A 14403-nucleotide genomic window follows, 5' to 3' on the forward strand; every position below is an offset into this window, starting at 1 on the left:
ACTGTCTTTCCCGGACGTCATCGAGGTAAGTCCAGCTGCCCTGGCTGTGGCTGGCGCCCCAACCGCGCTCAGTTATCGCTTTCCAACAATAACATCGTCAGTGTTGGATATCTCTGCATGCTATTAAACACCAGATCGGCGTGTAGACATGCACAAGACATATTTGAGCTTCTAGATACGGCGAAGCCACTTTGTCTTATGCTTACTGAGACGTGGTGGGGTGAATTTTCCAACCCAGATGTCGCCACGGCAATCCCGCCTGATTATAACATCTTCAGGAAGGATAGAGCTAAGGGAAGGGGTGGTGGAGTGGCACTGGTGGTGAAGAAGGGCACGCCCTGTGCTATCCTGTCAGTGGAGGATATCCGCGGCTCGGAGACCCTTGCCTTTTCCATCACTCTGTCTCCGCATCAATCAGTTAAGGGTTTACTGGTATATAGACCGCCTGGTCCACCCGGAACGTTCTTTGAAGATCTTGACTCCGTGTTGCTGGGGTTGGCCCTGAAAGCGGAACACTGCATCGTGGCGGGGGATTTCAACTTTCGGATGGATGATCCGTCGGACCCTGCCGCTATTAAACTTTCTGAGGCTATGGCCCCGCTGGGACTGATCCCTCATCTGCAGGGGCCCACGCATGACAAGGGGCATACTCTCGACCAGGTATTCTCGTCATCCCCTCTTGAGGTGATTGAGATTATCCTGGTACTATGGTCAGACCATTTGCTTGCCAAATTTTCGATCAGAGGCACAGTTAAACCGGTGGCTGCTTTGTCACAGCAGCAGGGTCGAGTCCATAGGGCATACCATCGAGTGACCCCAGCGATGCTGGCCCAGGCTGCCGTGGATCACCCCTGCTCCCTCTCAGGCGATCTGGAGAGGGATCTGGAGGCCTTGCAAGCCTGGCTTTTAGACAGGCTAAATGATCTTGCCCCGGAAGTGACACCCCGCCTGACACCGAAACGGGTCTCCGCACCTTGGTTCACCGCAGCACTGTCGGCTATGCGGCAGCAGTGCAAGGTGGCCGAAAGAGCTTGGCGGGCACAATACGATACTGCAGCCAAGCTGACCTATAAGACGGTGGTTAAGGCCTATCACCGGGACATTCGCCTGGGAAAAAAAGCCTACCTGGCAGGGAGAATAGAAGCCGCTTCCAACTCCTGTAAGGAGATTTTCTCCATTGTGAGAGAATTTATCTCCCCACGGTCCAATACCTCGGAGGAAAGGCCATCTGATTCCTGGGCCTCGGATCTTGCTGATTTTTTTACGAGCAAGATCCAACTTATACAGGATTCTTTTCCATCGGCTGTATCCACGGGCCTGATTAATTCTGAGGCCATCTTGTCTCCGCTGGCTTCGCCAGGTTTGACGCTGGGCGTGTTTCCTCCGATTTCTGCCCTTGCCTCTTTAGCTCTCATGGGCAATCTTAAATCGGGCTCACCTCTGGACCCATGCCCCGCTAAATTTCTGGCGAAAGTTGCAGAGGTGATCAATCCGCTGGCGAACCCGCTATTGAATCTTTCGTTGAGCCAGGGAGTGGTCCCGCAGGCCTGGAAGCAGGCGATGGGGATTCCACTGCGCAAGAAGCCAGGCCTAGACCCGAAGGCCCCTGTCAACTATAGGCCTATTTCTTTGCTGCCGGCTCTCACGAAGATTGTGGAAAAGCACGTTCAGGTGGTGCTCTCCAATTTTCTTGAGAGCAATGAGATCCTGCACGCCACCCAGTCGGGCTTTCGTCCCCATCTCAGCACAGAGACTGCGCTCCTTGAGGTCTCAGAAACCATTAAAGGGGTTCGGGACTCGGGGGGCAAAGCCATGCTGGTGATGTTGGACTTGTCGGCGGCTTTCGACACCGTCCCCCATGATGGCCTTCTCGTTAGACTTTATGAGATAGGTCTGCGGGGGACGGTGCTCGGCTGGTTTTCCTCCTTTCTAGCTGGCCGCCGGCAAACGGTCTGGGCCTTGCCAGATTCCGCCGCGATGCCGCCTTTGGGAGTCGGGGTCCCACAGGGCTCCGTTCTGAGCCCGACCTTATTTAACATCTTCATGACTCCTTTGGCGGCGTTGGCGGAGTTGTATGGGGCCCAGATCGTATCCTACGCTGACGACACCCAGCTCCTCTTCTCTTGTAAGAGAGGAGGAGATTTTGACGGGGAGAGTATCCGGGATTGCCTTGGGGCTGTTTTCCAATGGTTCCAACTTAACAGCCTCAAGTGCAATTCCGATAAGTCCGAGGTACTCTTCTTTGGGTGTGATACAGAGCCAGACTGGCAGGCTTGGTGGCCCGTTAATATGTTCCCTCCGTCTTGTTCTTCCAAAATTGCTAAGAACTTGGGGGTCAAGATGGATAAGGGGCTAACTCTGAAATCCCAGATCCTCGGGGTGTCGGGCACCTGCTTTGGCCTCCTTAGGATGCTGCGGAGGTTCCTTCCCCTGTTGTCTGAGGAGCACAGGAAGCTGACGGTGCAGGCTCTAATCGGGTCCAGGTTAGATTACGCGAACATTCTTTACCTGGGCCTGCCAGAGTATCTGCTGCAGCGGCTCCAAGTGGTGCAGAACGCTGCCGCGAGAGCTATCTTTGGTTTAAATAGACGGGCCAGTGCAGCGGGTCTGTTGAAGACCTTGCACTGGCTTCCAATCCGGAAACGGATTGCCTTTAAGGCTTTGACTCTGGCCTATAAGGCCCTCCATGCGGTGGGAGCAAAGTATCTCCAAAAGAGACTGGCCTTTTATCATCCGACTCGCTCTTTGAGGTCGGAATCCTTGCTCCTGGCGGCTGTCCCGCGAGTGAAGAGAGCTCGCCTGGGAGGCCGCTCTTTTGGACTACTAGCGCCACAGTTGTGGAACTCTCTGCCGTTCACTCTGCGGGGAGCCACCAGCCTACTTGCCTTTAGAAAAGGCCTTAAAACTTGGCTGTTTACCCAGTAGCCCGTTTTTTGTGTGCCCGCTCGGCCTTCTGTCCTTTTTCCTTTTTTAACTGTGTTATGTTATTATGATGCAGCCCTCCTTACTAAAAGCGCCGGGACACTCTTTTTGAGTAGCCGTGCGCTATACAAAAGATAAAATAACATAACATAACATAACGTAGGTGCTGGGTCATGTGCGCATGTCGTGGGGTTCCGAGGACGAGTCTGGCTGCGGTGTTCTGGATGGTTTGGAGCTTGTGTAGCAGGGGTTGTTGATTCCTGAATGGAGGGCATTGCCGTAGTCCAATCTGTTGGTTATGAGTGTGTGGGTGACGGCCTTTCTGCATTGGGGGGGGGGAGCCACTTGAAGGTCTTGCGGAGGGAGTTGAAGCAGGTGGAGGCGACGGCGTTGATCTGACGGGTCAAGGTGCGGGAGGAGTCTAGAATGATGCTGAGGTTCCAGGCGTGGTCCGTCGGGGTGGGTGAGTTTCTGAGGGCAGGGGGCCACCAGGTCTGTCTTCTCAGAGTTCAGTTTTAGACAGCTGTTGCTCATTCAGGTTGCAACATCTTTCATTCCTTCTTGGAAGCTGAGTCTAGTGTCTTCGGGGTTCTTGGTGAGGGAAAGGATGAGTTGGGTGTCATCGGCGTAAGATACTATGCTGAGTCCATGCTGTCTGACGATGGCGGCGAGGGGGACCATGTAGGTGTTGAAGAGTGTGGGGCTGAGCGAGGTTCCTTGGGGTACTCTGCAGTTGAGCTAAGTGGGTTCGGAGAGGAAGGGAGGGAGTCTGATCCTTTGGGTTCTGCCAGAGAGAAAGGAGCGGATCCAGTCGAGGGCAGTTCCCCATATACGGGCGTTGTGGAGTCTGGCAGCAAGAGTCCGATGGGAGATGGTGTCGAAGGCTGCGGAGAGTTCTAGTAGGATGAGGGCCGCAGTGTGGCCCTGGTCGTGTAGCATGCAGATGTCATAGGTGGCAGCAAGGAGGGCGGTCTTGGTGCTGTGGTTGCTGCACAATCCGGATTCGGAGGGGTCGAGGATGGCGTGGGAGGGCTGTTGATGGTGAAGGATAGTCGCCAGGAGAACTGGCCGTGGGCGGTGTTCCACGTCTATCTATGGCAGTGGTTGCTTCTTTCGGGGTTGAGTGCGAGGAGGGTGGCGGCAGTGTAGTGGTCGCACATCCAAGGTTCCTGGCCGTGGTCGGGTCGCGGACGGGCTCGCCTTGGCACACCAGCGGTGCGCCTACTGCGCCTCCGTGCATCGGCCACCATCAAGTAGGGGAGGGGGGGGCGGCCGATAGGTAGGGAGGTGGGAGCGAGGGTTGTCAAGGGGGTGGGGCAGCAGCGGCGGGAAACCAGCAGTGCTAAAGGGTCTAAGTGGAGGAAACAGCTAGCAGGCAGAGGAGAGAAAATTAAATAGAAATGAGGGCAAAAAATAAAGATTACAATTAAATTGAAAAGAGGGCGAGAAATAAGATTAAAATGAGGGAGAGAATAATATTAAAATGAAATTGAAATGAGGGCGAGAAAGGGACACCAGGCAGGCGGAGACGGGTGCAGCTCCGAGGCAGGAGTCAGAAACGGGCTGCCAGCGCGAACCCTCAACCAGGAGGAGGACTCGACACTGCAGCGAGGTGACAGAGGTGCGAAGCTGCTGGGGAGAGTGCTGACCCAGACAAGAGGTCAAGGGCTCACTCACAAAAAAATGCAAAAACATTTCGCTAAACTATTGTAATAATATTTTAGGTACCATTTCTTTGCAGCATCATTTAGTAAAATGTGTTGATGTATGCTAGTATTCTCCAAAAATACTCATAATGGAAAAATACTCATAATTCAGTTTAACCAGTTTTAATAAGGTTATGGGAAACATAAAACAAACAAGCATTGGTAAAGCCAGTAAGTCTGAAGTTGTTGGTTAGCCTTTTGGTTTTGTCAATGCATGACTTGTTTTGGCATGATTTTTCTAAAAATCTTATTGGTGCATTCACACTTAAAACTATTTTTGCTTTTGTCAATGTTTTAGAAGGTCTCAAAGAGCACACATTGCCACAGTAGTTCCTGGCAATGAACAAAACGACTGTCAGTATGCTCCCTGTGAAAGAACATAATGCTGTCACTCACATTTCAGCGAGCCGATAGAAAGAGTGAGACAGAATTTGAATAAACACAAAAGGCCATTGTTAACGCCAGACCGACTTAGGGACTGCGGGGCAGATTTACAAGGTCTGGCGCATCTCTGCAAATCAGCAGGGATGCGCCAGAACACTTGCAAAACCACCCGTGCGCCCCCACTGATGCGCCGCATTTACAAGGTGGCGCGCCGTGGCGCACGGATGGGCAGATGCGTGTCGCATCCCCCGGCGGAAAGGTGGCGCATTGCTGGAGTCATGTCGCAATCGCGACGCGGCTCCAGCAAGGCTCGGGGGCGCCCTACGCCTAACATGCTGCATCACTCCTTACGCCCGCTTCAAGCAGGCGCAGGGTTTTGACGCAGCACGGCCATAAAAGTGACTCAGTGAAAGCTTGTAGATTTCACTGCGTCACTTTCACGAGGAGTACCTGCGTGGGAACGCCCACATGAAACCTGACGCAGGTTTCATGTGGCGCAGGGAAGAGGGCAGGAGGCTGCAGTGTTTCTGTAAATATGGCCTGTTTTCTCCTTCTCGCGCAGCGCAGTATTTGCTGCTACTGCGCTGCGTGAGAAACTAGTAAACCTGCCCTCAGTGTTCTCGCTCCGAAGCAAGGGAAGCACCTTTAAGATCCTGGAGAAAGATATCAGGAATACATCGAGAAGGAATTGTCCCTGTTGACGTATTAGGCCGCTAAGAGACAGACGTGCACCACAGTGAACATACACCATTGTTGCACGCCTAATAGGGGGTCAGTGGGTGTCATTGATGCTGTTGAAGATCACAGAGGCACCTGAACGTTACCTTTGAGCTTTTCACTTTTGTGTTTCAGGGTTTGAGATCCCGACACCAGACACTGCAGGCTTTGAGGAATGGGCGGAGCCTTCTGCTCAAATCCTCATCAACGTGGCAGTGAGCCAGAGAGTGGACAGTTGTGCATCACAAGTTCTTGAGGTGAACTCTGAGGTTTTACCCAAAGTTGAACAATGGGTGGCGGCTGGAGACCCTGAGGTGACGCAACCTGCACCGTGTGGTGTTCTGGCTGATTGTGACTCAAAGAGAGGGATCCCTGCAACCTCCAAAGCAAGCTTCCTGGGTTCAACACCTGAGATTATACCACAGTTTGGAGACCACATGAGAAACCGGACTGTGAACCATCCGCCCACTGATGGCAGAGAGAGGAGAGAACACTTGTCACCAGGAGTTGGAGTTTTAAAGCACCAAAGAAAAGCCAATGTTGATAAAACGAGCGCGGTTGGACCAATCAGAAATCCATCGGCCAACGTCCTTGTGGAACCTTCATTCCCTGCCGCAGCCTCCACACGACCGCAGAGACCGCGAATGGAAAAACAGTATTTTGTGGTTGTGAAGAATGAACTCATTCCGATCTCCCAGGAGGAGACCTACGCTGGGAATGGTCAGAAGCTTGAAACCGAAGGGCAGCGTCAAGCCCGGTCTCCTTGTGGGCGAAATGGCCGTGCGTCCGCAGGATCAGGTACTCAGACTTCTCATGAGATATTGAAATGGTTTTGAATGGGGTTTGCAGCTTTGAGCTTTTTCAGATGGTGTCGCATGGACTTGGCAAACATTGGTTGGATCTTCCAAACTGTTGTGAGCTGTGATTGTTGTGCACGGCACAGAGGTACAGCATAATCAGCCAGGCAGCGTGGCGCAGAGGCAGGGCGCAGTGCAGTCACCCACACCACAGTATTCTGCATTATTTGTTATGATTTTTTATATTACATGTCTAACTAATTGATTAGAATACTCTTTAGAAATATTTGGAGCATTTGAATGTGTTCCATATAGTATAGATTGTTTGATTGGAACTGCAGCTATGTCTGTCGGCCCATCTTCATCGTGGTGGACAATACCCTGGTATGGCAGACATAAAAGTCAGCCACATTCTGACTGTCACCTCTACACCAACTGGCCCATGTGAGGGGCACCACCATTTCTACTGCTGTCACTTGGTCCTTATAAAGGATACTTTTCAACAACACACAGGTAACAAAAATCCCACACCATAAAAAACACATGCCAACTAAGTCAAAGGCTTTGGTTATAGGGCACCCATTAAATATTATAAGAGGGTCTATAACTCCTCTTGGGTGAAGAGCCATTAACTCTATTTTAAGGCCTCATGGTGCAAAATGCTCAGGGTATTTAATTTCAAACTAAACAACATTAGATGAAAGCATACTGGTAAGTACTAAGGGCCCAATTCTGATCTCGCTCGGAAAGCCCAACGGCCGACTTGGTCCCGTAGAGCTTTCCGAACGACTCCTTCCCCTGGGCTCCGAACGCTCAAGTACGATGCAAGTAAGCGCTGATGGACTCGGTCCCTTGGAGCCCCATTGAAGTCAATAGGCTACCATTGAGAAAAAAGTATGTTGCAGAAAAGGGTGCCCCTGTCATTGGGACACATTGGTGCCCACTGTACATGCATGTTTAGGGGGGACCTTTGGGTCCCCCCTGTGATCGAGTCGTAGGGCTACGGGTGAAGGGGGGTCCGCTTCCTGAAGCTTTTTCGAGTCGGAGGCTCCGAGTCGATCCAGCTGGTCGACGGGTGCATCGTACTTGGTCACTCAGAAATCGGACCCATTGCGCTGCACAAGTCAGCCATGTTGTAGTCGTCCAGAGGGCTTTGCTGACGGGTCCGAGTCGTATGGCGTGCATGGCAATATTCACAACGTACTCGCTCGCTCATACGGCAGGACGAGTCGGTCGGAAATCGCACATGCGACTCGGACTCGCTTCTGACGGATGCAGTCAGGAGCCCTTCCGAGCAAGATCGGAATTGGGCCCTAAGTATACAAACCTAAGAGGATGGAAGCTTGGAGGGGGGGCAAAAGGAAAATAATTTACAGAGTAAGTTTATGGTAAGGGAGGGGTGCCTTCCCCTATAATGAATTTATAAATTGGTACTTTCAAGGCTATCTTTAGAATTTCTGAATTAAAAGCCTTTAGCTATTAAAAAAATAATTGAAAGTAATGAAGACTTAGAATGTTCCCTTCAAAATGAATCATACAGGAATAGTCTCAAAATTATGAATTATCTTGATGTAAATGCTCAGGATATTTCCTGGAGAACGCTTGCGCTTCTCTACTGAACGACTCCCGCCAACCTTCGGTCTCTCATATCCTGGCAAAGATGAAGTACAGCCTTTGAATGGGGGTGAGTTACATTTCAGGTATTACCTCTAAACTAGCATTGATCAGTGCTCAACTGGGGAGTAAACAAAGGTTGCTGGAGGGCAAGAAACAGGAGGAAAGCCAGACTCAAAATGAGAGCGGATGTTCAACTTCCTCCATACATATTTTAATCACTAAATATAGTGGGGCAGATTTATGATGACTGGCGCATCCCCAGGGATGCGCCAATCATCCTGCGCCGCTGCTCCGCCACCCATGGTGCGCCGCATTTACAATGCGGCGCACCATGGGGCAAAAACGGCACAGATGCGTCACGCATCTGTGCCGTAAAGGTGGCGCATTAGCTCCAGCAAGGCTCGGGGGTGCACCATCTCCACAATGCTGCGTCAAGACCTACGCCTGCTTCAAGCAGGTGCAGGGTTTTGACGCAGCATTGTCCTGAAAGTGACTGAGTGAAATCTCATAGATTTCACTCAGCCACTTTTAGGAGGCGTTCCTGCGCAGGAACGCCCCCCCCGCGCAGGAACGCCTCCTTATGGCGCAGGGCTTTCCAACGTGACGCATCTCCTAGATGCGTCACGTTGTAAATAGGGCGCATTATTTGCGCCGCCGTTGCGTCAAATAAAGTGACGCACCGGCGGCGCAAGGCCTTCATAAATCTGCCCCACTGACCTCAAAATACTTTACCCTGGACACATCTCTATCTTATTATTATTATAAGCTACCCCCTCTGTTTGACGTACGTAATCTCTAAATAGCACAAATAAGAATTCTGAGTGCAACTGTTGGGGTCAAAGGTGTGGTGGCTAAAGAACAAAACATTGTACAACTACTCTGTAAACCTTTCACCTACAGAAAACAAACATACGTCATTTGGTCCAGCTTCTGAATTACCTTATTTGTCACATATTTGATTTGATTTCCTAAGCATAGATTGTTAATATGTAAATAATTTCTCAAAATGTGATAATCTCACAGTTTTAATGAAGCCGGAGACGGTGCCTCGCTGTCCTTGCATTGCTAAAAGGGAGCTATGTTAGTAGAATAGGCACCTACGATAAATAGGTTACGCACATATCTCAGCAGTAAGTGCAATAACCCACTGCTCTATTACTTTATGATGGTAACCAATATGTTACACTCACATTAATAACTGAATAGTTTTATTTAGATTTAAATCTATGGTCTGCACACATCTCTTCATACATCTCTTGAGTAAAGAGCAAAACAAGAAAAGCATTCCCACAAATCTGCTAGAAGCCAATATAAACACTTTTAGGTCTCACCTTCTGGACAGCGCATGTGCTTACGGTCGACTTAGATCCCGCCTATTCCTCACCAACGTTTCGCTGTGTCACTCTTATTTGCTTGCTTATTTTTTTTGTCAGCATGTGTGAGCTTTCATTCTTCTTGTGTTTGTCCCTGCCCTGGAGCACATTACTTGTGTCCTTCCGCTGCTTGTTTTCCGAGTGTTATTTTTTGGGGGTTTTTTAAGCACTTTCCAAGCGTGCATGTCTGCTCCAGCATCTTTCTTGCGTACTTCTCCCACCTCCATCGCGTTCCTCTCTTGCTTAGGTGCTTTTCACTGCCAGTTCCATATTGCTCTCTCTAACCCTTTTGCTTTTCTTCCACCTGCGCCCATCGTGTTGCTTCCGCACCCGCCTTCTGTTTCTTCCCCCCCTGCTCCCATCGTGTTGCTTCCACCCCAAAGCTGCACCCCGTGTTGCTTCCACCCCGCCTTCTGTGTTTCTTCCCCCCTGCTCCTACTTTGTAGCTTCGGCACCCAACTTCTGTGTTGCTTTCCCCCTACTCCCACCTTGCTGCTTCCACCCCGCCTTCTGTTTCTTCCCCCTGCTCCCACCTTGCTGCTTCCACACCCGCCTTCTGTTTCTTCCCCCTGCTCCCACCTTGCTGCTTCCACACCCGCCTTCTGTTTCTTCCCCCCTGCTCCCACCTTGCTGCTTATACCCGCCTTCAGTTTCTTCCCCCCTGCTCCCACCTTGTTGCTTCCGCACCCGCCTTCTGTTTCTTCCCCCTGCTCCCACCTTGCTGCTTCCGCACCCGCCTTGTTTCTTCCCCCCTGCTCCCACCTTGCTGCTTCCGCACCCGCCTTGTTTCTTCCCCCCTGCTCCCATCGTGTTGCTTCCACACCCGCCTTCTGTTTCTTCCCCCTGCTCCCACCTACTGTTTCTTCCCCCTGCTCCCACCTAGCTGCTTCCACACCCGCCTTCTGTTTCTTCCCCCTGCTCCCACCTTGTTGCTTCCGCACCCAACTTCTGTGTTGCTTTCCCCCTACTCCCGCCTTGCTGCTTCCGCCTGCCTTGTTTCTTCCCCCCTACTCCCACCTTGTTGCTTCCACACCTGCCTTCTGTTTCTTCCCCCCTGCTCCCACCTTGCTGCTTCCGCACCCGCCTTCTGTTTCTTCCCCCCTGCTCCCACCTTGCTGCTTCTACCCGCCTTCTGTTTCTTCTCTCACCTCCATCGCTTTCCTCTCTCGCTTAGGTGCTTTTCACTGCCAGTTCCATATTGCTCTCTCTAACCCTTTTGCTTTTCTCCCACCTGCTCCCATCGCGTTGCTTCCACACCCGCCTTCTGTTTCTTCCCCCCTGCTCCCACCTTTTTGCTTCCGCCCGCCTTCTGTTTCTTCCCCCTGCTCCCACCTTGCTGCTTCCGCCTGCCTTCTGTTTCTTCCCCCCTGCTCCCACCTTGTTGCTTCCGCACCCAACTTCTGTGTTTCTTCCCCCCTGCTCCCACCTTGCTGCTTCCGCACCCCCTTCTGTGTTTCTTTTCCCCTGCTCCCACCTTGTTGCTTCTGCACCCAACTTCTGTGTTGCTTTCCCCCTACTCCCACCATGCTGCTTCCCGATTTATGTTGCATTTTGTCCCATGGACAAGTAGATTATTTAGAAATTTCCACACCTCTGTTCCGCACCCACCTTCTGTTTCTTCCCCCCTGCTCCCACCTTGCTGCTTCCGCACCCGCCTTCTGTTTCTTCCCCCCTGCTCCCACCTTGCTGCTTCCGCACCGGCCCTGCTCCCACCTTGTTGCTTCCGCCCCCAACTTCTGTGTTGCTTTCCCCCTACTCCCACCTTGTTGCTTCCACACCTGCCTTCTGTTTCTTCCCCCCTGCTCCCACCTTGCTGCTTCCGCACCCGCCTTCTGTGTTTCTTTTCCCCTGCTCCCACCTTGTTGCTTCCGCACCCGCCTTCTGTGTTTCTTTTCCCCTGCTCCCACCTTGTTGCTTCCGCACCCGCCTTCTGTGTTTCTTTTCCCCTGCTCCCACCTTGTTGCTTCCGCACCCGCCTTCTGTGTTTCTTTTCCCCTGCTCCCACCTTGTTGCTTCTGCACCCGCCTTCTGTGTTACTTCCCCCGCTCCCTCCATGTTGCTTCTGCCTCCACGCTGCACCTCAGTGTTGCTTCCGCCCCACCTTCTATGTTGCTTCACCCTGCTCCCTCCATATTGCTTCAGCCGTGCCTTCTGTGTTGCTTTGCCCTGCTCCCTCCATGTTGGTTCCACCCCAACGCTGCACCTCAGTTTTGCTTCCGCCCCACCGTCTGTGTTGCTTCTCCTCTGCTCCCTCCATGTCGCTTCCACCCCACGCTGCACCCCAGTGTTGCTTCAGCCCTGCCTTCTGTGTTGCTTCCCTTATCCACGCCCTCTTGTGTTGCTTTTGCCCCTCACCCCCTGTTGATTCCTCCACTGTTGCTTCCAACCGGTGCTGTTGCTTCCCCACACCTGCTTTCCTGTGTTTTGTTTTCATTTGTAGCTACTGATCAAACTTGGATTGGTAACTGAAAAGAAGATAAAAGTGACACATGGTGCGGCTACCTATAAAATAACGCAGCTGGTTGTGTTAAAGTATTTTTTAGCCATGCTACGCAGCATCGGGAATGCTCTGCAGCTTGGATATAAACAATTGGCAAAGCCGATTAATGCTAAATGCGAACCATATTGGCTTTGCCAGTTCTTGTTTCTGTAAATGTCAAATAAAAGCAAGGCTCCAGAACTCAAGTGGCAGCTTCCATACAGCACGCCTAAAAAGGTCTTCGGATTCTGCCAGGTTTCCCATACAAATCCTATGTGTCATCCTTGAGAGCGCTTTGAGCTCTGCTCATTGGTGGAGGCCACCGCCGTTCATGACGCGGGTGTAGATTGCCAGGATACCTCCAGCAGGTTGAGCTTTGACCATGCAAACGCAACATTCCTTGAAAATGTAAGAAATCACAGGTTGTGCTACAAAAACTCCATGTTTTCGATGTTTGTTGAAAATATCCTGTTTTAACTGTGTTTTTCTTTTTTTTACCAGATGATGATTTTGTAAACCGATGCGAGAAGAATCAGAAAGAATATTCTGAAAATCTGGATCCGCGGGTGGGTTCAGACAAAATGAAAAATGAGGCTCCTCAAACTTTGAAGGAGAACAAAACCGACAAGAAATATAAGGAACCTAAAAGGAAGAAGAAATTTCCTGAACCCACGAAACACAACAAAATCATTAAGTATGAACGAAGCATGACAGACAGCAATAAACACCTCCAGACATACATAGAGACGAGAGCTACCACGAGTGGTGAACATGGCAAACAATTCAGAAACAGCCCTGCGCTCGAAAGCAACTATTGGACTCAGCGTGGAAAACGATCAAGAGGAGCTCGTCCTGAAAGTAGCAGACATTTCATGCCGGCCGGTGCCCAATATAGACAACAGTGGATACGCACTGGGGACAAAGAACTTCAGTGTGCAGGCACAAACCTCAAGAAAAAGAAGCCTTTCATGTGCACAGAATGCGATAAAAGTTTTAATTATCAGTATAAACTTATCAACCACCTTCGATCACATACTGGAGAGAAACCATTTGTATGCAAAGACTGTAGGAAAACATTCAGCCAAATCTCAAACCTTCGCCACCATCAGAGAATCCATATGGAAGTGAAACCGTACACCTGCACTGAATGTGGGAAAGGCTTCACACACCGCTCAAGCTACATCACGCATCACAGAGTGCACACTGGGGAGAAACCGTACGCATGTGATGAATGTGGCACAAGCTTTAGTCATAATTCAAGTCTTACCAAACATAAAAGAATACACACTGGAGAGAAGCCGTACAGATGCACCGAATGTGGAAAATTCTTTAGCCGTATCTCCAATTTAATTACACATAAAAGGATACACACAGGGGAGAAACCGTATGCATGCAGTGAGTGTGGAAAATGCTTTGGTTGCAGCTCAAGTCTTACCCAACATCAAAGAATACATATACGAAAGCAACTAGGGCAATAATGTAAATTAAACTGTTAAAAAAAGGATTCTAGATTACAGAACATTTGAATATTAATTAATTGAGAGACATTTGTCTAGTAACCAAACATAGTGTCAATGTAACACTTATCTATCACTATGTTCAAAGAATTCTGGTTCGAGGGAGTCAAAACCAGACATTGCATTAAAGGCAATACAAGTTACTACAAATGTCTGCTCTCAAACTACCTTCCACACTCAGCAGGCACAAAGAGAACGTGCCAGCATTTTGAGAACTGCGAATACAGTGCAATCGTATCATGCTCCTGTACTGCAGATGAATACAAGTGAAGAGAATTTGGCCATGCTACCCTTGACCGAAAACTATGTGTAATGTGTTCCAAATGATACCCTGATGGGGTCTATAATCACATACTGGCTGCACCCGTCCCTCCCCCGGCCGGAGCTGCTCCGTGCATGGGTCATGGTTCTTTAGCCATTGAACGCATCCTAACTGTCGCGCTTCTCCATGGTGAAGCGTACTGAAGCTGGAACACAGTGAAGAAAGAGTAAAGGGATGGAAAGTGGGAGTGAGGTGAAGGTGGACCCAGCAATGCATAATGTTAGAATGACAGGTTATCATGACGTTGATCATTTGTACATAAAATCTAGTCCAACCTCAGTGCAAGAGTTTACATACACTGGCACCAGTGGCCTTTGTGGAACTTACAACCATGTCTAGATAGTCAAACCGCTGTGAGAGAAGATGTCGAAGTGGAGACCTGGGATGGAAACAAAAATATATAATTTTTTCATTATTTTATGAAACATCATTCTGTTGCTGAAAACACTCAAAAAAACAGCACCACCATCAACCAAATAAAGAGAGAATACAACAAAGGTGAAAGGACTTCTTTAACGATAAATAAAACGAAAGAGAAGTCTATTGCGCGACAACCCAGTGATGGCTAA

At 50.2% G+C, this 14403-nt stretch overlaps 1 protein-coding gene across 1 annotated transcript in view; it reads left to right on the forward strand.

Moving 5' to 3' along the window:
• LOC144785710 (uncharacterized) overlaps window positions 1-14331 on the forward strand; it is a 33201-nt gene extending 18870 nt beyond the window's left edge. The window contains exons 4-5 of the mRNA XM_078664491.1: window positions 5865-6527; window positions 12497-14331. Of these exons, the coding sequence (XP_078520617.1) occupies window positions 5865-6527; window positions 12497-13473 (1640 nt within the window). The 3' untranslated portion in view covers window positions 13474-14331. The remainder of the gene's footprint in view (window positions 1-5864; window positions 6528-12496) is intronic.
• The last annotated feature ends 72 nt before the right edge of the window (window positions 14332-14403 follow it).

The sequence above is a fragment of the Lissotriton helveticus genome, chromosome 10 (genome assembly GCF_964261635.1).
Source record: "Lissotriton helveticus chromosome 10, aLisHel1.1, whole genome shotgun sequence".
Classification (NCBI taxonomy): Eukaryota; Metazoa; Chordata; class Amphibia; order Caudata; family Salamandridae; genus Lissotriton; species Lissotriton helveticus.